Below are 27,999 nucleotides of genomic sequence, written 5' to 3'. Positions count from 1 at the left end.
CAATTCACTAAATGATTTCTCCATCTGAAAGCAATGGATAAATGTCCTACAAAGGACTGATCAACTGATCAAATAAAAACAGTGGACCCTTCACCTCACCCATCATATATTCCCATCTATAAAGAATGGGGATCTAGTGCAGTGTGAACTCGCTTCTCCAACAAAACTTGGAGAAGCCACTGCCAGCTGACGGAAGCTGCTAATTAAGAGGGCTGGAGAGCCAGCAGGGGCGTCTTATGAAACACTACAGGCACAGGGGTTGAACTAGAGTAGAGGAGGCTGGGCCTGGACCTCTATCACAACCCACAACAATGGTGCTGTGGACAGGTGACAAGGGAGAGGGGAGACTGGGGAGACAGGGGGAGGGGAAACAGGGGAGGGGGAGAGGGGCAAGAGGGGAGACAGGGGACAGGGGAGAGGGGAGACAGGGAGGAGGGGAAACAGGGGAGAGGGGCAAGAGGGGAGACAGTGGAGAGGGGAGAGAGGGGAGTCTGTAGAGAGGGGAGATAGGAGACAATAGAGAGGGGAGGCAGGGGAGAGGAGAGGGGAGAGAGGAGACAGTAGAGAGGGGAGACAGGGGAGAGGGAGGGGAGATGGGAGCCAGTAGAGAGTGGACACAGTAGAGAGGGGAGACGGAAGTGAGGGGAGACGGGAGACAGGAGTCGGAGGAGAGGGGAGATAGGAGACAGTAAAGAGGAGAGGCAGGGGAGAGAGGGGATAGGGGAGACTGGGGAGAGGGGAGACAGAAGGGGAGGGGAGACGGTAGAGAGGGGAGACAGGGGAGAGCGGAGTCGGAGTCGGAGGAGAGGGGAGATAGGAAACAGTAGAGAGGGGATACAGGGGAGAGGGGAGAGAGAAGAGGGGAGATAGGAAACAGTATAAGGGAGACTTTCCTAAATTAATGTTGTCCTCTCCTCTCCTCCCTGTTCCTGTTCCTGTCCTCACCTCTTTTTTGAAGAGCTGAGGTTCCTTCTCCTCCAATGCTTCCATCTGCTACTTCCCTATCAAGGAATAGACTTTTGAGATGTAGCCAAGGAGACAGTAGAGACAGGATATACAGAGCAGACTGCTCTATGCCACGCACATTCACTCAGGCATGATGTCATGTCAAATATGATTCACAAATCAAAGCTCTTTCCTTGTTTTCCATAGATACAGAGAGACGTGATTGCATGGTATGATGGAACAGCTTGTCAAGGTGCATCAATCCAAACACAGACACACAAACATGCCTATATTATAATGGAAACACACACACAATTATTGCCACTAACTATTGTTCATTTGAATCTACTGTGCCATGGAGTCAAAGTGTCTCTGTGTAATTTAACAATGTCTGATTAGGGACAGGACAGTGCATGCAGGTCTACTGACTGTGAAGCTGTAATTTCTCCTCTGGTTATCAGGACCAGAAAACCCTCTTCTCGTCCCTCTCGCCACACCAGTGAACCTGCCATAATGCCATCCAATCTGACCCCTCACATCACCCTGCCACATCACCATGCAGTAAACCTATGTGAACTGCAGAATTCTAAAGTTGTCTGCAATAACCACTGCAGAATTGCTTTTAATCAACGTCTGAAATGAGGGTGACTGGAAGCGTCGCCCCATGCTGATTAAATGTAATTGTTTAATTGCCAAGTGCTGGGAACCCATCCTAAGAGGATTCCAATGGAATTATTTAAGCTCCAGCCAGGAAACGCTGTGTCCCGGAAAAGCGGAAGGAAGGAGGGAAAACGGAAAGAGGGAAAAATTGCACACAAAAAAATAGCTTTTTTTAAATATTATTTCTATGAAATATTGAGTGTGGTTTACCTTTCAGTTGGGGGATAAGTGAACAGCCTGGGGCCACATTGAACAGCAACGACCCTGGTCAATCACCATCTCAAAGGAGGTCAGGTCACACTCAAGCCCTGTGTGGGGTGAAGGAGGATGGCCTCACCTCCCTCCTGTGTTTGATTTCCCCTTTCCCCTGTGGACCTATGGATCTATTCTCAAGGTGCTTTAGCCTTTATTTCTACTGAAATACCCTGTGACAATGACTTTGTGACAAGGTCTGTGTACTGAAATGTCGGTGAGGGGTTTCACTGTCCTTCATCATGTTACAGTAAAGCACAGCACTTATACACCATTTTCAGGTCCAAGTCTTTTTCAGGGTCAAGACTGAAGATTAGTTAGTCATTAGTCGTAGAGAACCTAAACAGAGGTTTTCAGCATGAAGTCATTGTATCCGGCCCTATACATGAAGGACTCCTGAAAGGCTCTCATGAATGGGGTTATATAGGCCCCCTTCTCCATCTGAAAACCACTTTGTTTATCCGACAATGGGCTCTATAAACTTAAGGGGCACAGGTGCACTCCATTTAAGGTCGCAGAATTTAGTCACAGATGTTTTGTCTTCCCACACACACACACACACACACACACACACACACACACACACACACACACACACACACACACACACACACACACACACACACACACACACACACACACACACACACACACACACACAAGCACACACACACACACACAAGCACACACACACACACCCATGTTGACTCCAAAGCTTCCCACAGTTGTGTCAAGTTGGCTGGATGTCCTTTGTGTGTTGGACCATTCTTGATACACACGGGAAACTGTTAAGCGTGAAAAACCCAGCAGCGTGGCACCTACTACCATACGCTGTTCAAAGGCACTTCAATATTTTGTCTTGCCCATTCCCCCTCTGATTGGCACACATACACAATCCATGTCTCAATTGTCTCAAGGCTTAAAAATCCTTCTTAACCTGTATGCTCCGCTTCATCTACACTGATTGGCCACATTTAAAAACATATTTCCACAAACCCCATGACATTTTAATCTATCAATCACACTATCTTTCCTAACCTCACTGACCTAGTGCAAAATAGATGCCCGTTAGTGGAGCTTGTTTTAGCATTTAGAAACATGCAGGAAGAACTGAGGTTTCGTGTTTTGATGATGAGTGCAGTAATCCATCCCTACCATAGGGAAATGCTCTTCCTACTGCTACTGCTGCATCCCATGCCTCTAGGCACAAGTGTGTCTCTGTCTCCCAGACCTGGGTTCAAATAGTATCTGCAATCTTTCAAATACTTTGAACATTTGTTTGAACCTACCTGGAGTGACGTATAGTAGGGGTTTGCATTTGATTCATTATTCTGTGCCAGGCAAGCTCAGTAAAGCGCAGCTATAGCATTTGAAAGATTTTGAGTACTATTTTAACCCAGGTCTGTCTGTTATCCCTCACCACCATACAGGGGGGTGGGAGAGGAGCTTTGCACCCTGCAGCTGTGGCCTTATTCCCAGGCAGGCAGCCAACACCTGACCATGCAAGGCCAGCTGGCCCAGATGTGCACACAGACAATGGCAACACTTTGAGCAATGCAGTCCCCTCTGGGACCCCAGGCACCTGCAAACCAAAGGCCCTTCTCACTATCTAGCATCATGTTGCAATTATACATCTAATAACTCACCATCACCCTGAGAGAACCACACTAATATATAACATAACACAGGAGTGACTCTCCACAATTTATTTTGGAGCATCATACTAAACAAGTGTGGTCTGTGGAAGATTTAGTACTTAGTTACTGTAGATGACCCAGAAGCGTGCAGTGGCCCAATTTGTAGAACTTACCTGCAAGTTTTGGTCTGGAAAGTTCACTAAAAACAACAGATAACTTGTCAATCTTGTCAAGCACTGTGTCTCATTGAAGCCAAGCAACATACTCAAAACAAGGCTGCACCTCAGTGTCTTATCCTTTCTAACAGACCAATGTTGATGACATCTTTTTTTGAATCAATGACAGAGCACTGCATAAAATTATCAAAATGACAGGGTTAAACATTTTACACATGGAGTGCAGAAAGCGTAACTGAAGCCTAAGAAAACAAAGTCCTCAAATGAATAATTTGATCTGTGCTTATTTTTAGTCTCAATCAATCGAGGGTATTGATGCAGTCAGTAACTAAGAATTAAGCATCAGCTGTCAGAGCAGCTTACCGATCACTGTACGTGTACACAGCCAATCTGGAAATAGCACACCCAACTACCTCTTCCCACCCCCCATATTGTTACTTACCCTCTTTTTCACCCCAGTATCTCTATTCTCTACTTGCACATCATCTGCACATCTGTCATTCCAATGTTAATGCTAAATTGTAATTATTTCACCTCCATGGCCTGTTTATTGCCTTACCTCCCTGCTCTTCTACATTTGCACACACTGTACATAGATTTTGCTATTGTGTTATTGATTGTACGTTTGTTTATGTGTAACTCTGTGTTCTTGTTTTGCCGTCCTGCTTTGCTTTATCTTGGTCAGGTCGCAGTTGTAAATGAGAACTTGTTCTCAACTGGCCTAGCTGGTTAAATGAAGGTGAAATGAAGTAAAAAATAAAATAAACTATGGGTACACAGAGGGTGTTGATACAAACAAAAGCTAGAAGATGCACAGTGACATCTAGTGGCGAATTTACTCCTGTACACCAAGTTCATTATCCAATACGGTACAAAAGAAACAAATACCTTGATTTACCACCTGTCTGTCATACAATAAAATGCCTTCTTGTATAAAGCAATTTCATCTGGCCAATATGGTAATTCTGCCTAATAAATGTTAACATATCAGTTCATGTTGGCCAATGTTTGATGACAAAGAAATATTTTCTATACAAGTCAGTAGTGGCATAATTCTGACAGCAGAGGAAGGTAGTGGCCTGTTTCTGAAAATAAAAAGAAACATGACACTTCTGTTGCTTTTTCTATTATTTTATTTCTGTGACCAAAGGTAGAGAGAGGTGGGCCAGGATGAACCTGCTTTGTTCCAGTATAATATTTATGTGACCAAAGGTAGAGAGAGGTGGGCCAGGATGAACCTGCTTTGTTCCAGTATAATATTTCTGTGACCAAAGGTAGAGAGGTGGGCCAGGATGAACCTGCTTTGTTCCAGTATAATATTTCTGTGACCAAAGGTAGAGAGGTGGGCCAGAATGAACCTGCTTTGTTCCAGTATAATATTTCTGTGACCAAAGGTAGAGAGAGGTGGGCCAGAATGAACCTGCTTTGTTCCAGTATAATATTTCTGTGACCAAAGGTAGAGAGGTGGGCCAGAATGAACCTGCTTTGTTCCAGTATAATATTTCTGTGACCAAAGGTAGAGAGAGGTGGGCCAGAATGAACCTGCTTTGTTCCAGTATAATATTTATGTGACCAAAGGTAGAGAGGTGGGCCAGAATGAACCTGCTTTGTTCCAGTATAATATTTCTGTGACCAAAGGTAGAGAGAGGTGGGCCAGAATGAACCTGCTTTGTTCCAGTATAATATTTATGTGACCAAAGGTAGAGAGGTGGGCCAGAATGAACCTGCTTTGTTCCAGTATAATACAAAAGGTACTACATGAAAAACTTTTTGAGGGTTGATATCAAAGTTAAACATGAATGTTTTTTTATTCATACACCAAATATTGGTCTTACGAAAATGATGACAAGCATGAATTCACATGGGCCACATAGTACCTTGGTGCCATATAATTTGATGAATACTGTACATTTGCACAAAATTCAGACTTCACAGAGAACGAATATTGCCATACACATGCTCATAATAGATTCAAATCTACTCTTCAAATATACTTTTGTAAACAGCAGTCAATATGACAATCGGTTTAGTTATATCCAATATTTTCATTGGTAAAATATCAGATTTGGTCATTACCCCTGGGAACACCACGTAATTTCAACGTGGATAATTGTGTACTGTAATATTCGGTTAAGACGTTGATCAATGAGATTACAACCTATAGTCCTATCCCACCCACTCAAAAAGACAGCCCAAAGTTAGTTGAATTTTCATCATGTTGTCATTATGCTTTGAACCATCTAAAAGAACGACCAAATTCCAATGGAAAAGCAATGTCAGATGTTTTGTTTAATAACCTATCAATGCTTTAAAAAAAACACAGCAAAGTTCAAATGAGAAAACAATGTCTGAGATTTTGCTTAGGTATACAACAGATTAACGTGTTATCACTGTGCTTCATCTAATAGCAGAAACAAATTACCTGGATTGCAGTTGAGATTATATTAAAAGTACATGGTGCAAGTGATCAATGCAGTCAACAAAACCAAATATCAACAAATCTTCTGATTTATCTTCTGCTTTCGGAGAGATAACATGAATAATATGCATGTAAAGGCTGAAAGTGGAGGAGATATTGACTTCATCACTACTTGTTTTTGTAAGAAGTGTTGACATGCTGAATACATCGAGCTGTCTGTTTAAACTACTATCACACAGCTCAGACATGCATACCCCACAAGACATGCCACCAAAAGATCTTTTCACAATCCCAAGTCAAGAACAGACTATGGGAGGTGCACAGTACTACATAGAGCCATGGCTACATGGAACTCTATTCCACATCAGGTAACTGATGCAAGCAGGACAATCAGATTTTAAAAAACAGATTTAAAAAATATACCTTATGGAACAGGGGACTGTGAAGAGATGACACACACTCTACACACACGTACACATGGATGTTGTATTGTAAATACAGTGCCTTGCGAAAGTATTCGGCCCCCTTGAACTTTGCAACCTTTTGCCACATTTCAGGCTTCAAACATAAAGATATAAAACTGTATTTTTTTGTGAAGAATCAGCAACAAGTGGGACACAATAATGAAGTGGAACGACATTTATTGGATATTTTAAACTTTTTTAACAAATCAAAAACTGAAAAATTGGGCGTGCAAAATTATTCAGCCCCTTTACTTTTCAGTGCAGCAAACTCTCTCCAGAAGTTCAGTGAGGATCTCTGAATGATCCAATGTTGACCTAAATGACTAATGATGATAAATACAATCCACCTGTGTGTAATCAAGTCTCCGTATAAATGCACCTGCACTGTGATAGTCTCAGAGGTCCGTTAAAAGCGCAGAGAGCATCATGAAGAACAAGGAACACACCAGGCAGGTCCGAGATACTGTTGTGAAGAAGTTTAAAGCCGGATTTGGATACAAAAAGATGTCCCAAGCTTTAAACATCCCAAGGAGCACTGTGCAAGCGATTATATTGAAATGGAAGGAGTATCAGACCACTGCAAATCTACCAAGACCTGGCCGTCCCTCTAAACTTTCAGCTCATACAAGGAGAAGACTGATCAGAGATGCAGCCAAGAGGCCCATGATCACTCTGGATGAACTGCAGAGATCTACAGCTGAGGTGGGAGACTATGTCCATAGGACAACAATCAGTCGTATATTGCACAAATCTGGCCTTTATGGAAGAGTGGCAAGAAGAAAGCCATTTCTTAAAGATACCCATAAAAAGTGTTGTTTAAAGTTTGCCACAAGCCACCTGGGAGACATACCAAACATGTGGAAGAAGGTGCTCCGGTCAGATGAAACCAAAATTGAACTTTTTGGCAACAATGCAAAACGTTATGTTTGGCGTAAAAGCAACACAGCTGAACACACCATCCCCACTGTCAAACATGGTGGTGGCAGCATCATGGTTTGGGCCTGCTTTTCTTCAGCAGGGACAGGGAAGATGGTTAAAATTGATGGGAAGATGGATGGAGCCAAATACAGGACCATTCTGGAAGAAAACCTGATGGAGTCTGCAAAAGACCTGAGACTGGGACGGAGATTTGTCTTCCAACAAGACAATGATCCAAAACATAAAGCAAAATCTACAATGGAATGGTTCAAAAATAAACATATCCAGGTGTTAGAATGGCCAAGTCAAAGTCCAGACCTGAATCCAATCGAGAATCTGTGGAAAGAACTGAAAACTGCTGTTCACAAATGCTCTCCATCCAACCTCACTGAGCTCGAGCTGTTTTGCAAGGAGGAATGGGAAAAAATGTCAGTGTCTCGATGTGCAAAACTGATAGAGACATACCTCAAGCGACTTACAGCTGTAATCGCAGCAAAAGGTGGCGCTACAAAGTATTAACTTAAGGGGGCTGAATAATTTTGCACGCCCAAATTTTCAGTTTTTGATTTGTTAAAAAAGTTTGAAATATCCAATAAATGTCGTTCTACTTCATGATTGTGTCCCACTTGTTGTTGATTCTTCACAAAAAAATACAGTTTTATATATTTATGTTTGAAGCCTGAAATGTGGCAAAAGGTCAAAGTTCAAGGGGGCCGAATACTTTCGCAAGGCACTGTATGTGATAGTAGAGTAGTGGCCTGAGGGAACACACTTAATGTGTTGTGAAAAGTGGTATGAAATGAAATGTCATGTAATATTTTTAATTGTATATAATTGCCTTAATGTTGCTGGACCCCAGGAAGAGTAGCTGCTGCCCTGGATGGAGGCAGCTAATGGTGATCCTTAATAAATACAAAATACAAAGTTCCAACTGTACGACTGACTTAAGTCTGGCTTCAATTCCAGTTATTCTACAAATAACGTTAGATTCACGTCTCCATCTCCATCCTATTCCTTAACTTCGATTTTTGGTTGAGTTTGAGACGTGAATCAAACATAGAAATGATGAATTAAGTCAGTGGCACAGACGGAACATAAAGAAGATACAACTCCTTCAAATGTTGATCTCTGGTTGCGTTGACAACCAAACACAATTCAATATCACTACATATCATTACATTTCAAATCAACCAGAGTTTGAAAGCCTAGGCCTGCTGAACTGAAACAATACCTGTTGATGACTTTACAGATTCTACTGTATATAGGCCTAAATAGCATCGTTGATGATACAGTACATGAGTGATAAAGTATGGTCTCTTTTCATTTGCTACTTAAAACCTACCTTTTTGGAATGACTTTGAGAGCAACAGCGAATCTATATCATTATTAAGTGGAGAACTCGCAAAAATCATTCTCATGATATCGCACTGGTAAGAGTCAGTGACAAATATCATAGCTAAGCAGGGCTGGGCTTGTTTAAAACCTTGGGTAGGAGACCAAAGGGAATCTGTACAGAAATACATTCTCCAGTAGGAGGTGCTGCCCAGCCTATTGTTTTTTTTCTTATTTTGGTAGTGGATATGACATTGAAGATGTTTTAAAGGTATATATTTTTTACAAGGTTTGTCTAGGTCGAAATTTGGTTACAATGGCGACATAATCCTGTTGTAGAAATTTCACCCTCAAAACAACAGTTGATGACTTTTTGTATTTTCCACTTAGATTCCACGTCACAAGACGTTGACAAATTACGTTGAAACAACGTTGATTCAACCAGTTTGTGCCAGTGGGTAGTATCACCTTTGAGTTTATGTAGTATCACCTTTGAGTCATTTCGGCTTTCGAGATTCACCCCACTTCTCTGGCCACTGGCCTATCACATCTAAGACAATCTGTTTTGTTCCATTAAAAATGTTCATTGCTAAAGTATCAGTTTTAGTCTTGATTATCTCCTTTGGGTCACCACTTCTCTGGCTACTGGCCTATCCATCACATGATACAGTAGAGGCCCTTAAGTGATTGGCCATGCTGCAGGTCAGTTGGTGGCCAGCTGAGTTGCCCTCCGTCTGGGACACAGGATCCTGCCGAAGGCCCTGCGGAAGCTGCTGTGACAGAGCGGGTAGAGGAAAGGGTTAATGGCCGAGTTGAGCCACAGCAGCCAGAAGGTGACCTCATACCAGTGGTGCTGGACGCAGCGTCCCTTACAGGCGGCTCTGATGATCATCAGGAGGGTGTAGGGCGCCCAGCACACAGCAAACACACACACGATGACAGCCAGCGACTTGGCAATCTTCTTGTCCCTTGACAGGCAGCTGCGCTGTGTGCCCCTAGTGGAGGTGTCCTGCCGCTCCAAGGGGGGATGGAAGATCTGGGAGTGGAAGGACCCCGAGCCTGATCCCCTCTCCTGGACCGACACAGTGCTAGACAGCTTCTTAACCACTACCGAGTTCCGGGAGAAGAGGGAAGTGAGGCGGAGGCATTCCCCTCTCCCCAGGGGAGGGGGCTGTCCATCAGGCGCGTGGGCCTGTCCACTCGTCTCATCTCTGTTCCGGAGCCTCCTCCGACGTATGTTGAGGTAGATGCTGAGGTTGAAGAAGGTTACGGAGATTAAGGGGGAGAAGAACTCCAACATGGAGGCACTGAGGAGGAAGTACCAGGTGTAGTAGAACTCAGCGTAGCACTCATCCTCTGGGACACGGCTCTTCCCCACCACCAGCTCCCAGAAGATGATGGCAGGGCCATAGAGGACAAAGGCCAGGACCCAGACTGCTATCATCTTCATGATGGCTTGGTGGGTCATGCCCTGTCTGGCACGGTAGCTCACCTGGCGGAAACAAGAGACAAAGATGATGGACATGATTAATGATTTTGGGCTTTGTTGTGTTATGACTCATTCTGTCTAGATGTTGGTTTGTAAAGGGCAATTCCACAATAACTGAATTGCACAGACTCAGGTTTTTTTCTTATAATGTATGCCAAACAAAAACCATTGATTTCAATGTTCAATAAACCATACAACTGTAACGATGTGCGCTGAGAGTCGGGAAGCAAGTTCAGGGAGTGTGTGTTTTAATAAATAAATGAAACACAATACAAAACAAGAGACACAAACAGCACAGACAGGAAACAGAAACAATGATGCCTGGGGAAGGAACCAAAGCGAGTGACATATATAGGGAAGGTAATCAAGGAGGCGATGGAGTCCAGGTGAGTGTCATAAAACAATGATGCCTGGGGAAGGAACCAAAGGGAGTGACATGTATAGGGAAGGTAATCAAGGAGGTGATGGAGTCCAGGTGAGTGTCGTAATGCGCGTAAAGATGGTGACAGGTGTGCGCCATAACGAGCAGCCTGGTGACCTAGAGGCCAAAGAGGGAGCACAAGTGACAACAATTTACACAGTACATTTTACAAAAACACATCTACTGGAAGAACTGCGCAGATGCAAAGTTTAGTAACGTTTGAAAAAGTCCACGTTTTCAAAAACCCTTAAATATCTGCTCCAAATTAACGTTCAAGATATCTGCAGAAAAAAATGGGGTGTCAGCTATGACACCTATTTTGGTTATTGAAATGCATAATAATAATAATAATATTAATAATATACATCCGATAACAGAATTAAGTTAACGGAATTTCATCATGGGTCCCTGATCTATAATACCCAGAAATGTATAATTATTGACATGAATGTTATTCTCTTCATGGTTATGTATCCTAAATGTGTACACAAAAGGTAGAAATATGCAATATCTTCCTTTACATATTTGGGTGTTATTCTACACACTGGCTATTACTTTAATGAGCTCCACCACCAAACAAGACAGCATTTAGTTGGTCTGAACAGGACCGAATCTGAACCAATCCTAGACGTCTATGTTTCACAGGTTTGGACATCAAAGTACAGCACAGTAGCGCTACTGTACCGTAATGTACTATACTCTACTTTACTGTACTCTACTCTACTCTGCTTTACTGTACTCGACTTCTTTACTGTACTCTACTGTAATGTATTGAACTACACTCTACATTTTCTTTAGTGTACTATACTGTGCTCTACTGTACTGTTACATACTGAGCTGTCCAAACTTGTGGCAACTATGATTGGTTCACATTTGGACCAAATCTTAACCAATCATGGACATCTATGTTAGGACGTTAAAATCAAGGCTGGTCCGGACATGACCAAAAAACAACTGTGGACATCTGTGAACGTTGAAATCACAGCCAGGTCGGACCAAATTTCAACTACTTTTCAACGTCCATGAACGTCTCGGTGCTCACTGGTTGAAAAAAAAGACCCCACCTTGTCTAGCATATTTTGGTTTTGGTGACATTTGGAAAGTTTACAGACAAATGTGCTGTTTCCATCAGGGATGAGATTTTTCATCCGACATGTACATTACCTGCATAAAAAGGTTGGATGGAAACCTGGTTGTGAGGATGAAACTTAGTGTGTAATATATGTACACAATATATGTAAACTTACTGTGTGTAATATATGTACGCAGTCCACCCTTCAACTTGCACTAGGGAGTGACCAGGACCATGTGACCACGTACCAGGTAGTGTATAGGGGTTGGAGTTCTAGGTGGCAGAGTATTTCCTGGTCAGGTCAGTAACAAGTCCTGGCCCTAGTCTTGTAGGGCTTTCTAGGGAGATGTCTTGGTACATCCCCCCAGCCTAGTCTGCTTCATGAGCTTCAATGAGGTTCTTCAACATGCTCTCTTAGATTTGATCCAATTTCTATCGGAAAAAGCTCAACTTGCACCACCTGTACTGACCCTACATCTCCATCTTGATCCCAATCTTTCCTTTTCACTTCAGATGCTCTACAATATGTGACGGCCTGCCACTTCTATTTCAAGTTGGGAGGAAAGTGCTTTAAGGCAAAATGCCGCTCCTTGGCCGCCGACCATCTCTTTCTCTCTACTGATTGATTGGAGGGAAACTGGAGGATCATAGAAACTGGAGGATGTCTATGATCAAAGCGTAATGTCGTGTGGCTTAAAGGAGAGCCTCAGCCTCTCTAGTTTCATTTGTATTCATGCCTCTGATGTTAAGTGTTGTGCTGGTGAAACAAAACAGAACATTATACACAGTATTACTCTCCTTTGTCTACTGTGCTTTGTATGCTTTACCTCATACAAAGACACTAGAGAAGGAATGATCAGTCACCTGGCATATGCACATACAGTCACTGATGGCACAAATTATTTAAATTGGCATAATGAAAGTGGGTGACACTGTCTGTGCCCATTTCTGAATTCAGAGATGCTGTTGTTTGGTACGAGAGTCGGTTTAAATAAATATATACAAATATTTCTACACTCTCTGCCACAGTGTTGCTAAAAGTTTGTTTTACACCACAGATCACTTACTACCAAGACATTCTGTGCAGTAATTGTTATGGTTAAACTGATTGTGACAATTCAGTCAGTGGTCTAATAAGGTATCTGATACATTCGTTCCATATAGTTTATTTTAATTCAGTATGTATCTTTAGTATGTCCTTTGCTGGACACGTCACCGACAGAAGCAACCTACTCAAAAATGGTCGATATGACACACTCACACAGAACTAAAGAAGATGTCAATATACTCAATCTTCTTGCTCACCAACACTCATCGATAGCCTATCATGAAGTAAGTGCTGGTCTTGGCAGAATCAGAACGGTTGATCAGCGCTAAAAGTTTCCCCTAGTATACCTCAATTAGCCTACAGCCATAGACCTCTTTGCACTCTTGTATACCAAGGACTCTATAAAAGTATGGCTCTGCACAGTCATATGGCTCTGCACAAACATGACCATAGGTTTCACTTCAGCCAGTAAAAAGAGGGGAATGACTGACTATTCAGGTTTATTCTCCCAGCTGGGTCAGAATAGGTATCTGGTCATTTGAATTCAGATTGGGTGCTGTGAAGAGTTTACTTCACCCTGTCTTTTGGTGAAACAAAACAGAACATTATACACAACATCCCTCTCTCCTTTATCTGCCTTAACTCATTCAAAGGATCTGACAACTGGGGGAAAACTGGTTGAGTCAACATTGTTTCCACATCATTTCAACCCCCAAAAATCTGTGTTGACAATGTGGAAAAACTAATTGGATATGGCAAGTCATCAACGTTAGGGCATTTTGTCTCTCAACTTAGTCCAATGACATTTTGTTGATTTCACGTTGAAGTTTATTTGTCACGTGCGCCGAATACAACAGGCTTACAGTGAAATGCTTACTTACAGGCTCTAACCAATAGTGCAAAAAATATATTAGGTGAACAATAGGTAAGTAGAGAAATAAAACAACAGTAATGCAGTCATGGCCATGCAGTCGTGGGTGAACAGGGAGTACTGATCACGCACCCCTGGGGAGCTCCAGTGTTGAGGCAGATGTGGCAGATGTGTTGCTACCTACCACCTGGGGGCTGCCCATCAGAAAGTCCAGGATCCAGTTGTAGAGGGAGGTGTTTAGTCCCAGGAGACTTAGCTTAGTGATGAGCTTTGAGGGTACTTTATCAATATTGAGGACGTCCCCACAGAAGCCATGGATTACAGGCAACATTCGCACTGAGCTAAAGGGTAGAGCTGCCGCTTTCAAGGTGCAGGATTCTAACCCGGAAGTGTTGAACGCTGAATTCTGTGTGAATTCTCACATAAGTGTTCCAATTTCGTGGTATCCAACTGTTTAGTAGCTACTATCTTGTCTCACGGGCTCGGGAGAGACGAAGGTTGAAAGTCATTCGTCCTCCGATACACAATTCAACCAAGCCGCACTGCTTCTTAACATAGCGCGCATCCAACCCGGAAGCCAGCCGCACCAATTTTTCAGAGGAAACACCGTGCACCTGGCAGCCTTGGTTAGCGCGCACTGCGCCCAGCAGTCGCTGGCACTACCGGCCAAACCCTCCCTAACCCGGACGACGCTAGGCCAATTGTGCGTCGCCCCACAGACTTCCCGGTCGCGGCCGGTTACGACAGAGCCTGGGCGCGAACCCAGAGTCTCTGGTGGCGCAGCTGGCGCTGCAGTGCAGCTGGCGCTGCAGTACAGCGCCCTTAACCACTGTGCCACCCGGGAGGCCCTCATAAGTGTTCCTTTTGTCCAAGTGGGAAAGGGCAGTGTGGAGTGCAATAGAGATTGCATCATCTGTGGATATGTTTGGGCGTTATGCAAATTGGAGTGGGTTTAGGATTTCTGGGATAATGGAGTTGATGTGAGCCATTACCAGCCTTTCCAAGCACTTAATGGCTACGGACGTGAATGCTACGGGTCTGTAGTCATTTAGGCAGGTTGCCTTTGTGTTCTTGGGCACAGGGACTATGGTGGTCTGCTTGAAATATGCTGGTATTACAGACACAATCAGGGACATGTTGAACATAACAGTGAAGACACCTGCCATTTGGTCAGCACATGCCCGGAGCACACGTCCTGGTAAACCGTCTGGTCCTGTGGCCTTGTGTATGTTGACCTGTTTAAAGGTCTTACTCACGTCGGCTACGGAGAGCGTGATCACACAGTTGTCTGGAACAGCTGATGTTCTCATGCATGCCTCAGTGTTGCTTGCCTCAAAGCGAGCATAGAAGTGCTTTAGCTCATCTAGTAGGCTCGTGTCACTGGGCAGCTCGTGGACGTGCTTCCCTTTGTAGTCTGTAATAGTATGCAAGCCCTGCTACATTAGACGAGCGTCGGAGCCCCGGTGTAGTATGATTCAATCTTAGCCCTGTATTGACGCTTTGCCTGTTTGATGGTCCGTCGCAGGGCATAGCAGGATTTCTTGTAAGCTTCCGGGTTAGAATCCTGCACCTTGAAAGCGGCAGCTCTACCCTTTAGCTCAGTGCGAATGTTGCCTGTAATCCATGGCTTCTGGTTGGGGTATGTACGTACAGTCACTGTGGGGACGTCCTCAATATTGATAAAGCCAGTGCCATCGGAAGAATCCCGGAACATGTTCCAGTCTGTGATAGCAAAACAGTTCTGTAGTTTAGCATCTGCTTCATCTGACCACTTTTTTATAGACTGAGTCACTGGTGCTTCCTGCTTTCATTTTTGCTTGTAAGCAGAAATCAGGAGGATAGAGTTGTGGTCGAATTTACCAAATGGAGAGCAAGGGAGAGCTTTGTACGCGTCTCTGTGTGTGGAGTAAAGGTGATCTAGAATTGTTTTCCCTCTGGTTGCATTTTTAACATGTTGATGGAAATTTGGTAGAACTGATTTAAGTTTCCCTGTATTAAAGTCTCCGGCCACTATTTAAAAAAAATTAATTATTTCACCTTTATTTAACCAGGTAGGCAAGTTGAGAACAAGTTCTCATTTACAATTGCGATCTGGCCAAGATAAAGCAAAGCAGTTCGACACATACAACGACACAGAGTTACACATGGAGTAAAACAAACAGAGTCAATAATACAGTAGAAACAAGTCTATATACGATGTGAGCAAATGAGGTGAGATAAGGGAGGTAAAGGCAAAAAAAGGCCATGGTGGCAAAGTAAATACAATATAGCAAGTAAAACACTGGAATGGTAGATTTGCAGTGGAAGAATGAGCAAAGTAGAAATAAAAATAATGGGGTGCAAAGGAGCAAAATAAATAAATAAATACAATTCAGTAGGGAAAGAGGTAGTTGTTTGGGCTAAATTATAGGTGGGCTATGTACAGGTGCAGTAATATGTGAGCTGCTCTGACAGCTGCTGCTTAAAGCTAGTGAGGGAGATAAGTGTTTCCAGTTTCAGAGATTTTTGTAGTTCGTTCCAGTCATTGGCAGCAGAGAACTGGAAGGAGAGGCGGCCAAAAGAGGAAGAATGGTTTTGGGGGTGACCAGAGAGATATACCTGCTGGAGCGTGTGCTACAGGTGGTTGATGCTATGTGACCAGCGAGCTGAGATAAGGGGGGACTTTACCTAGAAGGGTCTTGTAGATGACATGGAGCCAGTGGGTTTGGCGACGAGTATGAAGCGAGGGCCAGCCAAGGTCGCAGTGGTAGGTAGTATATGGGGCTTTGGTGACAAAACGGATGGAACTGTCATAGACTGCATCCAATTTGTTGAGTAGGGTATTGGAGGCTATTTTGTAAATGACATCGCCGAAGTCGAGGATTGGTAGGATGGTCAGTTTTACAAGGGCATGTTTGGCAGCATGAGTGAAGGATGCTTTGTTGTGAAATAGGAAGCCAATTCAAATCAAATCAAAATGTATTTGTCACATACACATGGTTAGCAGATGTTAATGCGAGTGTAGCGAAATGCTTGTGCTTCTAGTTCCGACAATGCAGTAATAACCAACGAGTAATCTAACTAACAATTCCAAAACTACTACCTTATACACACAAGTGTAAAGGTATAAAGAATATGTACATAAAGATATATGAATGAGTGATGGTACAGAGCGGCATAGGCAAGATGCAGTAGATGGCATCGAGTACAGTATATACTGTACATATGAGATGAGTATGTAAACAAAGTGACATAGTTTAAAGTGGCTAGTGATACATGTATTACATAAAGATGCAGTAGATGATAGAGTACAGTATATTCATATACATATGAGATAAATAATGTAGGTTATGAAACATTATACTAAGTAGCATTGTTTAAAGTGGCTAGTGATATATTTTACATCAATTCCCATTATTAAAGTGGCTGGAGTTGAGTCAGTGTGTTGGCAGCAGCCACTCAATGTTAGTGGTGGCTGTTTAACAGTCTGATGGCCTTGAGATAGAAGCTGTTTTTCAGTCTCTCAGTCCCAGCTTTGATGCACCTGTACTGACCTCGCCTTCTGGATGATAGCGGGGTGAATAGGCAGTGGCTCGGGTGGTTGTTGTCCTTGATGATCTTTATGGCCTTCCTGTGACATCGGGTGGTGTAGAGGTCCTGGAGGGCAGGTCGTTTGCCCCCGGTGATGCGTTGTGCAGACCTCACTACCCTCTGGAGAGGCTTACGGTTGTGGGCGGAGCAGTTGCAGTACCAGGCAGTGATACAGCCCGACAGGATGCTCTCGATTGTGTATCTGTAGAAGTTTGTGAGTGCTTTTGGTGACTAGCAGAATTTCTTCAGCCTCCTGAGGTTGAAGAGGCGCTGCTGCACCTTCTTCACGATGCTGTCTGTGTGGGTGGACCAATTCAGTTTGTCTGTGATGTGTACGCCGAGGAACTTAAAACTTACTACCCTCTCCACTACTCTTCCATCGATGTGGATAGGGGGGTGTTCCCTCTGCTGTTTCCTGAAGTCCACAATCATCTCCTTAGTTTTGTTGACGTTGAGTGTGAGGTTATTTTCCTGACACCACACTCCGAGGGTCCTCCCCTCCTCCCTGTAGGCCGTCTCGTCGTTGTTGGTAATCAAGCCTACCACTGTTGTGTCGTCTGCAAACTTGATGATTGAGTTGGAGGCGTGCGTGGCCACGCAGTCGTGGGTGAACAGGGAGTACAGGAGATTTAACTTTGGATTGGAGATGTTTGATATGGGTCTGGAAGGAGAGTTTATAGTCTAACCAGACACCTAGGTATTTGTAGTTGTCCACATATTCTAAGTCAGAGCCGTCCAGAGTAGTGATGTTGGACAGGCAGGCAGGTGCAGGCAGCAATCGGTTGAAGAGCATGCATTTAGTTTTACTTGTATTTAAGAGCAATTGGAGGCTACGGAAGGAGAGTTGTATGGCATTGAGGCTTGCCTGGAGGGTTGTTAACACAGTGTCCAAAGAAGGGCCAGAAGTATACAGAATGGTGTCGTCTGTGTAGAGGTGGATCATAGACTCACCAGCAGCAAGAGCGACATCATTGATGTATACAGAGAAGAGAGTCTGTCCAAGAATTGAACCCTGTGGCACCCCCATAGAGACTGCCAGAGGTCCGGACAGCAGACCCTCCGATTTAACACACTGAACTCTATCAGATAAGTAGTTGGTGAACCAGGCGAGGCAATCATTTGAGAAACCAAGGCTGTCGAGTCTGCCGATGAGGATGTGGTGATTGACAGAGTCGAAAGCCTTGGCCAGATCAATGAATATGGCTGCACAGTAATGTTTCTTATCGATGGCCACCTTGAGCGTGGCTGAGGTGCACCCATGACCAGCTCTGAAACCAGATTGCATAGCAGAGAGGGTATGGTGAGATTCGAAATGGTCGGTAATCTGTTTGTTGACTTGGCTTTCGAAGTCCTTAGAAAGCCAGGGTAGGATAGCTATAAGTCTGTAGCAGTTTGGGTCAAGAGTGTCCCCTCCTCTGAAGAGGGGAATGACCGCAGCTGCTTTCCAATCTTTGGGAATCTCAGACGACCCGAAGCAGAGGTTGAACAGGCTAGTAATAGAGGTGGCAACAATTTCGGCAGATAATTTTAGAAAGAAAGGGTCCAGATTGTCTAGCCCGGCTTATTTGTAGGGGTCCAGATTTCAGAACATCAGCTGACTGGATTTGGGAGAAGGAGAAATGGGGAAGGCTTGGGCGAGTTGCTGTGGTGGGTGCAGTGCTGTTGACCGGGGTAGGGGTAGCCAGGTGGAAAGCATGGCCAGCCGTAGAAAAATGCTTATTGAAATTCTCAATTATAGTAGTAGTATTCTCAATTACACTAGGAGTGCTGCCTCTGGGTGAGTGGTTTCCTTATTTTTTGTTTGCTTATTTCCTTACACAGCTGACCAAGTGCGGTCTTAGTGCCAGCATCTGTCTGTGGTGATAAATAAACAGCCACGGAAAGTATAGCTGAAAACTCTCTAGGCAAGTAGTGTGCCCTGCAATTTATCACAGTATACTCTTCTTCAGGCGAGCAAACTCTAGAGACTTCCTTAGATTTTGTGCACCAGCTGTTATTTACAAATATGCCCCCCCTCATCGCGTGCTGTTCCATCTTGCCAGTGCAGTGTATATCCATGTCGTCATTCAGCCACGATTCTGTGAAACACAGGAAATTACAGGTTTTGATGTCCAGTTGGTAGGATATTCGTGATCGTACCTCGTCATTTGGTTGACAACTCAACCAAATGTAAATCAAAACTAGACATGTAACTGACGTCTGTGCCCAATGGGCAAGTAAGACACTAGAGAAGGCACGATCAGTCAACTGGCATATGCACATCCAGTCACTGATGCTACAAATTATTTAAATTGGCACAATGAAAACAGGTGACAGTGTCTGTGCCCATTTCTGAAAGTCTAACTTCAGAGATGGTGTTGTTTGCTACGAAAGACAGTCAGTTTAAATAAGTTAATATAAATATGTATACGCTCTCTGCCACATTCTGTTGCTGAAAGTTCTGCACATCACAGATTACTTACGACAAAGACATTTTGCACTGTAATTGTTATGGTTAAACTGATTGTGACAGTTCAGTCAGAGGCCCTAATAAGGTGCGTTCCCTATCATTTATTTTAATATTATATTTAAGCGATGGTGGCCAAGCTTTTCAGATTTGAAACCTCATTCCTCTGGCTGAAGAGGAGAAGCCCACACCTGCCCATTAGGCATTATTAGGCAGCCGCCAAGAGCAGCAGTTTGACTAGGGCGGCATTTTCCGAGCTAAACTGACCAAGATACATCTCCAACAACACCTCACATTACTCTGCCCAAAAACAATAACTTCTCACTCAGTGGCATGAGGGCTATTTTGGTGAGCGCTGATGCTTAAGCAGGGGCGCAAAATATTTAGCCTGTCCATGTCCAGCGAGCCTTTACAGGTTGCTGTTAGAGACAGCGCTGTGACGCTCCACCAACACTCCACCAACACCAACGCTCCATCAAATTCAATTTCTGTATTTTGAATGTTACACATCTTAAAAAACTTGATGGCTGACAAGCAAAACATTTTGGGACTATGTCAACAAAAGAAAGAAAATTAACAATGCTTAAATCGCTGATGCATTATGCTATAAACTTCAAAATGACCACAAAAGATGCAACTGATGCAAAAACACTACCGTTCAAAGGTTTGGGGTCACTTAGAAATGTCCTTGTTTATGAAAAAAAAAGCTATTTTTTTTGGTCCATTAAAGTAACATCAAATTGATCAGAAATACAGCGTAGACATTGTTAATGTTGTAAATGACTATTGTAGCTGGAAACGGACGATTTAAAAAAAAATTAATACATAGGCGTACAGAGGCCGTTGTGTTTGCTAATCCAAGTGTATCATTTTAAAAGCCTAATTGATCAACCCTTATGCAATTATGTTAGGACAGCTGAACATTTTTGTGCTGATTAAAGAAGCTATACAACTGGCCTTCTTTAGACTAGTTGAGTATCTGGAGCATCAGCATTTGTGGGTTCGATTACAGGCTCAACATGGCATAAACAATGAACTTACTTCTGAAACTCGTCAGTCTATTCTTGTTCTGAGAATTAAAGGCTATTCCATGCAAGAAATTGCCAAGAAACTGAAGATCTCATACAACGCTGTGTACTACTCCCTTCACAGAACAGCGCAAACTGGCCCTAACCAGAATAGGAAGAAGGGGAGGCCCCGGTGCACAACTGAGCAAGAGGACAAGTACATTAGAGTGTCTAGTTTGAGAAATAGACGCCTCACAAGTACTCAACTGGCAGCTCATTAAATAGTACCAGCAACACACCTGACGGGAGTCTTGACCCTTTCAATAGTAATTGAGCACTTACATTTGTTTGGTTCTTAGAAAAACAGCACTAAGGTGTAAGTGCCTAAATGTTCAAGAGAATGCGTGGAATGGTTTACCAAACTCTCACTCTCCTCTCTCACCTCTCTCTGTCTCAGGCAACATTTCCTCTGCAAGTTGTCAAGCAAAATGAAAACAATGGCAACCAACTTCAAGAGTTAAAGTGCAGTGCATTAAAAAAAACAGCTTCATATTAGTGGAAACCAAGACTGTTCTCAGGGCAGGCCTGGTTGTAACTTGACATGTTCGAGTCATGTCTTGGACAATTTCAGCATTTTAGCTAACCCTAACCCTTTTCTTAACCTTATCCTAATTTTCCTAACCTGCCACGTTAACTCTCCTAACCTGCTGTATAAGTTTGAACCTGCTACGAAATGTAACTGCTAGTCAAAACTGCCATTTCTGAGTAAGAGCTGTTTGAAAAAAAATGCCTGGAATTTCAGCTTGTGTATCCTCCTAAATGTATCCTGCCAAATTGAAGGGGTAAGTGGGGTATGCTCTATAGCAGGGGTCTACAACCAGTAGATCAGGAGCTACCAGTAGATCAGGAGCTACCAGTAGATCAGGAGCTACCAGTAGCTCGCAGTCGACCTATGAGTAGCTTGCCAAGCAATTCTGTAAGTACATACATTTATTTTATTTTTTTACATTGCAAACTGTCATAAATATAAAGCTCCCGGCTACAATTCTCTGCTGCCTGTGACTGGAACGAATTGCAAAAAAAAAAAATAAATAAAGAAAATCGCTGAAGTTGGAGACTTTTGTCTCCCTCACCTCACCAACTTCAAACATCTGCTATCTGAGCAGCTAACCGATCGCTGCAGCTGTACATAGTCTATCGGTAATTAGCCCACCCAATTTACCTACCTCATCCCCATACTGTTTATATTTAATTTACTTTTCTGCTCTTTTGCACACCAGTATCTCTACCTGTACATACATCTGATCATTTATCACTCGTGTTAATCTGCAAAATTGTAATTATTCGCTTACCTCATGCCTTTTGCACACAATGTACTCTCTTTTTTTTCCTACTGTGTTATTGACTTGTTTATTGTTTACTCCATGTGTAACTCTGTGTTGTTGTCTGTTCACACTGCTATGCTTTATCTTGGCCAGGTCGCAGTTGTAAATGAGAACTTGTTCTCAACTAGCCTACCTGGTTAAATAAAGGTGAAATATAAAATACATTTTAAAAAATCAAATCAAAGCCACATTGACATTATCCCACAACTGGTCAAATCAAATGTTATTGGTCACATACACATGGTTAGCAGATGTTATTGTGAGTGTAGCACAATGCTTGTGCTTCTAGTTTCGACAGTGCAGCAATATCTAACACGTAATCGAACAATTCCACAACAACTACCTAATACACACAAATAAGTAAAGGAATGAAAATAATAATATATACATGTAAATAGATGGATGAAGATAGACAGAGCGGCATAGGCAAGATGCAATAGAGGTGTAAATTACAGTATTAACACATGAGATGAGTAATGCAAGATATGCAAACATTATTAAAGTGGCATTTATAAAGTTACTAGTGATCCATTTATTAAAGTGGCCAATGATTTCAAGTCTGTAAGTAGGCAGCAGCCTCTGTGTTAGTGATGACTGTTTAACAGTCTGATGGCCTTGAAATAGAAGCTGTTTTTCAGTCTCTCGGTCCCAGCTTGGATGCACCTGTACTGACCTCGCCTTCTGGATGGTAGCGGGGTGAACAGACAGTGGCTCATGTGGATGATGTCCTTGATGAGATATTTTTAGCCTTCCTGCGACATCGGGTGCAGTAGGTGTCCTGGAGGCCACGTAGTTTGCCCATGGTGATGCGTAGTTCGCCACTATTGACTTTAAATGTGTGATGGGGGAAAACTCGATGCAGTTGCATATCACAATGTTATTTTTTGACAATAATATAAACTCAGCAAAACAAACTAAAAAAATCCCCTTTTCTTTCAAAGATAATTCGTAAAATCCAAATAACTCCACAGATCTTCATTGTAAAGTTTTTAAACACTGTTTCCCATGCTTTTTCAATGAACCATAAACAATTAATGAACATGCACCTGTGGAACGGTCGTTAAGACACTAACGGCTTACAGACGGTAGGCAATTAAGGTCACAGTTATGAAGACTTAAAACACTAAAGAGGCCTTTCTACTGACTCTGAAAAACACCAAAGGAAAGATACCCAGTGTCATTAGGCATGCCTTAGGCATGCGGCAAGGAGGCATGACTGCAGATGTGGCCAGGGAAATACATTTCAATGTCCGTACTGCGAGACGCCTAAACAGCGCTACAGAGAGACAGGATGGACAGATGATCGTCCTCGCAGTGGCAGACCACGTGTTATAACACCTGCACAGGATCGGTACATCCGAACATCACAGCTGAGGGACAGTACAGGATGGCAACAACAACTGCCTGAGTTACACCAGGAACGCACAATCCCTCCATCAGTGCTCAGACTGTCCACAATAGGCTGAGAGAGGCTGGACTGAGGGCTTGTAGGCCTGTTGTGAGGCAGGTCCTGAACCAAACATCACAGCAACAACGTCGCCTATGGGCACAAACCCACCGTCGCTGGACCAGACAGGACTGGCTAAAAGTGCTCTTCAATGACGAGTCACGGTTGTGTCTCACCAGGGGTGAAGGTTGGATTCGCATTTATTGTCGAAGGGATGAGCGTTACACAGAGGCCTGTACTCTGGAGCGGGATCGATTTCGAGGTGGAGGGACCGTCCTGACATGATGATCCAGCATGATAATGCCACCAGCCATACTGCTCGTTCTGTTCGTGATTTCCTGCAAGACAGGAATGTCAGTGTTCTGCTATGGCCAGCGAAGAGCACAGATCTCAATCCCATTGAGCACTTCTGGGACCTGTTGGATCGGAGGGTGAGGGCTAGGGCCATTCCCCACCAGAAATGTCCGGGAACTTGCAGGAGCCTTGGTGGAAGAGTGGGGTAACATCTCACAGCAAGAACTGGCAAATCTGGTGCAGTCCATGAGGAGGAGATGAACTGCAGTACTTAATGCAGCTGGTGGTCACACCACATACTGACTGTTACTCTTGATTTTGACCCCCCCCCCCTCCTTTGTTCAGGGACACATTATTAAATTTCTGTTCGTCACATGTCTGTGGAACTTGTTCCGTTGATGTCTCAGTTGTTGAATCTTATGTTCATACAAATATTTACACATTAAGTTTGATGAAAATAAACGCAGTTGACAGTGAGAGGACTTATTTTTTTGCTTAGTTTATATATACAGTACCAGTCAAAGGTTTGGACACCTACTCATTCAAAGATGTTTATTTTTTACTATTCTCTACATTATAGAATAATAGTGAAGACATCAAAACTATGAAATAACACATATGGAATCAGCTTGTGACCAAAAAAGGGTTAAACAAATCAAAATATATTTTATTTTACCACGATGACAGCTTTGCACACTCTTGGTATTCTCTCAACTAGCTTCATGAGGTAGTCACCTGGAATGCATTTCAATTAACAGGTGTGCCTTGTTAAAAGTTAATCTGTGGAATTTCTTTCCTTCTTAATGCGTTTGGGCCAATCAGTTGTGTTGTGACAAGGCAGAGGTGGTATACAGAAGATAGCCCTATTTGGTAAAAGACCAAGTCCATATTATGGCAAGAACAGCTCAAATAAACAAAGAGAAACGACAGTCCATCATTACTTTAAGGCATGAAGGTCAGTCAATTCGGAAAAAGTGCAGTCGCAAAAACCATCAAGAGCTATGATGACACTGGCTCTCATAAGGACCACCACAGGAAAGTAAGATCCAGAGGTACCTCTGCTGCAGAGGATAAGATCATTAGAGTTACCAGCCTCAGAAATTGCAGCACACAACACACCTCCAGGCTGTGTAAGGGCTATTTGACCAAGGAGAGTGATGGAGTGCTGCATCAGATGACCTGGCCTCCACAATCACCCAACCTCAACCCAATTGAGATGGTTTGGGATGAGTTGGACCGCTGAGTGAAGGAATAGCAGCCAACAAGTGCTCAGCATATGTGGGAACTCTTTCAAGACTGTTGGAAAATAATTCCAGGTGAAGCTGGTTGAGAGAATGCCAAGAGTGTGCAAAAGTTGTCATCAAGGCAAAGGGTGGCTACTTTGAAGAATCTCAAATATATTTTGATTTGTTTAACACTTTTTTTGGTTACTACATGATTCCATGTGTTATTTAACAGTTTTGATGTCTTCACAATTATTCTACAATGTAGAAAATAGTTTTAAAAAATATACTTGATCATATATTTGATCAGGTATATCACATTTTTGTGGAACATGTAATGATGCCCTTAATCGGCTTGCCCGTAAAAGGGTGATTGTACATTGTGCATTCGTTCGTGAAGTTACACTGGGTGCACCCGCCACATCTATAGTTACAGTCTGACACATTGTCTAGAAATGTACTGTGTGGCACTGGTGGAAGATCAGACCTCACCACCATGTGACTGATGTTGGGGGGCGTCTGAAGACCGACCCGCGGGGGTTCTTTAAACGTCTTTTCCTGTTGTGGATCAGTGCTCAACATGTACCAGTGTTTTTTAATGATGTGGTCGAACTGTTTACCAAGTGAGGAGTACTGAAGGAAGCATTGAATGCGTTGGTCAGGAGGGCGGGGAGGTTTGGGCATAAGGCTGTCATCCTGGGTCATATTTTTATAACGTTCCCTTGCATCATGCAGCCATTCCTCTGGGTAACCCCGCTGTCTGAAACGCTCATCCAGATGGTCGGTTCGTTAGTCATAGTCACTCTGTGTACTACAAATCCTACGTATGCAACTGTATCGGCTAATGAGGAGGCTCAGGGAAATAAATGATACAAAACATATTTGGATTTATTTTCATGAAATAAACAGTGATTTAGTAGACATACAGTGATGATGCATAAATAAAATGAAAGAGACTGCAAGGGGGCTTTAATTAAGAACTGACAATTGTGTGTATGGTATCCCCCTCTCAAGGCATTCCCACGAACTAATTCAAGGCCATAAGGTTCCTCCTACTCACCGCTCTGGTGACAGAGAGGAAGCGGTCATAGCTGATCAGGACAATGTTGAAGACAGAGGCAGTACAGAGCAAGTAGTCCATGACCAGCCACAGTTTGCACAGTCCTCTGCCCAACATCCATCTCCCTGTCAGGATGTATGGGATGTACACTGGAATGCAGAATGCCCCTGGAAAACCAGATGGGGAGAGAGGAGAGGCATTGCAGTTGTTAAGATTACTTTATTGGTCAATATTGGGTCAACCAAAATGTGACTTCCACTTTTAACCCAACCCCTCTGAAAGACACACATCACACGTTTTTTCCCTCTTTTTTCCCAGAGGTGCATGGAGCTGCCACATGAGAGCTGATGTTGTGTGTGTGTGTGTGTGTGGGGGTGTGTGGGGGGGGGGGGGGGTTGCTAAAGGGCACAACAGCAGGCAATGGAATCTAGGTTTGATACCAGCAACCCTCCAGTTGCAAGCTCAATTCGACAGATTTTTTTTTCTTCCCGTCGACCCAGCATTCGAACTGGCAACGGTCCAGTTGTTATCTGGTTTCTCTAGCCGCTAGGATACATGTTAGTCTTATGCTTGAATAAATGTTTTTATTCTACTCTGCCAAGAGGAGCGGAGCCCACATTTGTTAATCTGGACTTCCTGGCAGTCTGCTGTCTATAACAATGTTTTAATGGGAGCCTGTACCACTAACATGAGGCTGAGTTGCGTTCCATAAATAACATTCCTCATATTGTACTGTTTATCATTCTCACTCAAACAGACAGACCAATAAATTACTTTAAATAAGAAAAGTAATGCAAATGACATCTTCAACATGCAATGTACTTAATTTAATAATCATAAAATGTTCTCACCAACAAGAAAATCCGATATGGCGAGATTCAGGAAGTAATAGTTGCTTTGCCTCCTCAGACTCTTGTCTACTTTAAAGGCGAAAATGACCAAAGCGTTTCCCAAAACTATCACAACCACCAAAGTTACCATCATCATCAAAATAATGACCATGACAGGCGCTGTGAATGCGTTGTCGCTCCACATTTTGGTTGAGTCGTTATGCATGTAATTCCAGCTTGCGTTGGCATCGAGTTGATCTCCCCCCATGATCTTATTTATCAGCTTTAAATTGTGTTAAATCATTGACGGATATTCCAAGGAGTTGGAAATAGGCAATACAACACCTGCAATCCATGCGCATCTGCATCCACGCATCCAAAATGTAACTTCAGTATGTCCTTTGCCTGTCACCTCGCCGACCGGCGCAGCCTATTCGAATATGCATATAATGACCTAAAGATGCTGTCAATTATATATATATCGTCTTGCTCAACAACGCTCATTCATTGCCTATCATGAAGTGCGCGCAGGTCTAGGCAGCATCAGAACTTTTGTTACGTGGGAAACGCTTTGGCATCTACATCACTATATACGTCGTCTGTGGTATCTACAATGAATTGAAACTTCCGCTAAAAGTTTCCACAAGTAAGGAAACACCTCCACTAGCCCACAGCCTTACACCTCTATGTGCTCTGGTATACCAATGGCGACAGGTCATTCAGGGAAGGTGGGACATTAATACTTGTCACATGTCAGTTTGCAAACAATGTAAAACAATTTTAGAATTTAGTTAATAAAGCAGCATACAAACAGTGTTTTTTTTTCTTTCTTGAATAAGGCAGCTCCAAAATGTAGGTGTTTCAGCCTAGCTCAGTGTTTCTGTGATGGTGGTGGAGCAGCCAGCAGAAAATAAGGAGAGTTGGTAATGTTCTCTAGTTGTGCCGTGATTGGCTCATTGTTCTGTCACTCATGGGGACACTAAGTCAAAGGGAAAACAGGTTTTTAAAATGTTTAGCAAATGTATTAAAAACA

At 43.2% G+C, this 27,999-nt stretch overlaps 1 protein-coding gene across 1 annotated transcript; it reads right to left on the bottom strand.

The window, feature by feature from the left end:
- Positions 1–9,376: 9,376 nt before the first annotated feature.
- Positions 9,377–27,592, bottom strand: LOC110530413 (histamine H3 receptor). The gene is made up of 3 exons (XM_021613439.3): positions 26,988–27,592; positions 26,137–26,303; positions 9,377–10,295 (listed from the first exon to the last, which is right to left on the bottom strand). The coding sequence occupies exons 1-3, from the start codon at positions 27,232–27,234 to the stop codon at positions 9,507–9,509; spliced, it is 1,203 nt and encodes a 400-aa protein (XP_021469114.2). The 5' UTR covers positions 27,235–27,592; the 3' UTR covers positions 9,377–9,506.
- Positions 27,593–27,999: the final 407 nt, after the last annotated feature.

The sequence above is a fragment of the Oncorhynchus mykiss genome, chromosome 8 (genome assembly GCF_057628025.1).
Source record: "Oncorhynchus mykiss isolate SJ-2025 chromosome 8, ASM5762802v1, whole genome shotgun sequence".
Classification (NCBI taxonomy): Eukaryota; Metazoa; Chordata; class Actinopteri; order Salmoniformes; family Salmonidae; genus Oncorhynchus; species Oncorhynchus mykiss.
Note: the sequence above shows the minus strand (reverse complement) of the source record. Positions and strands in the feature narration are given on the sequence as shown.

Excerpts from the sequence above, each read along its gene's own strand:
- LOC110530413 (XM_021613439.3), bottom strand. The coding sequence starts at position 27,234 with ATGGGGGGAGATCAACTCGATGCCAACGCAAGCTGGAATTACATGCAT. Across the intron at positions 26,304-26,987 it reads CATATCGGATTTTCTTGTTG|GGGCATTCTGCATTCCAGTG; the intron begins GTGAGAACATTT and ends CTGGTTTTCCAG. Across the intron at positions 10,296-26,136 it reads TCCTCTCTGTCACCAGAGCG|GTGAGCTACCGTGCCAGACA; the intron begins GTGAGTAGGAGG and ends TGTTTCCGCCAG.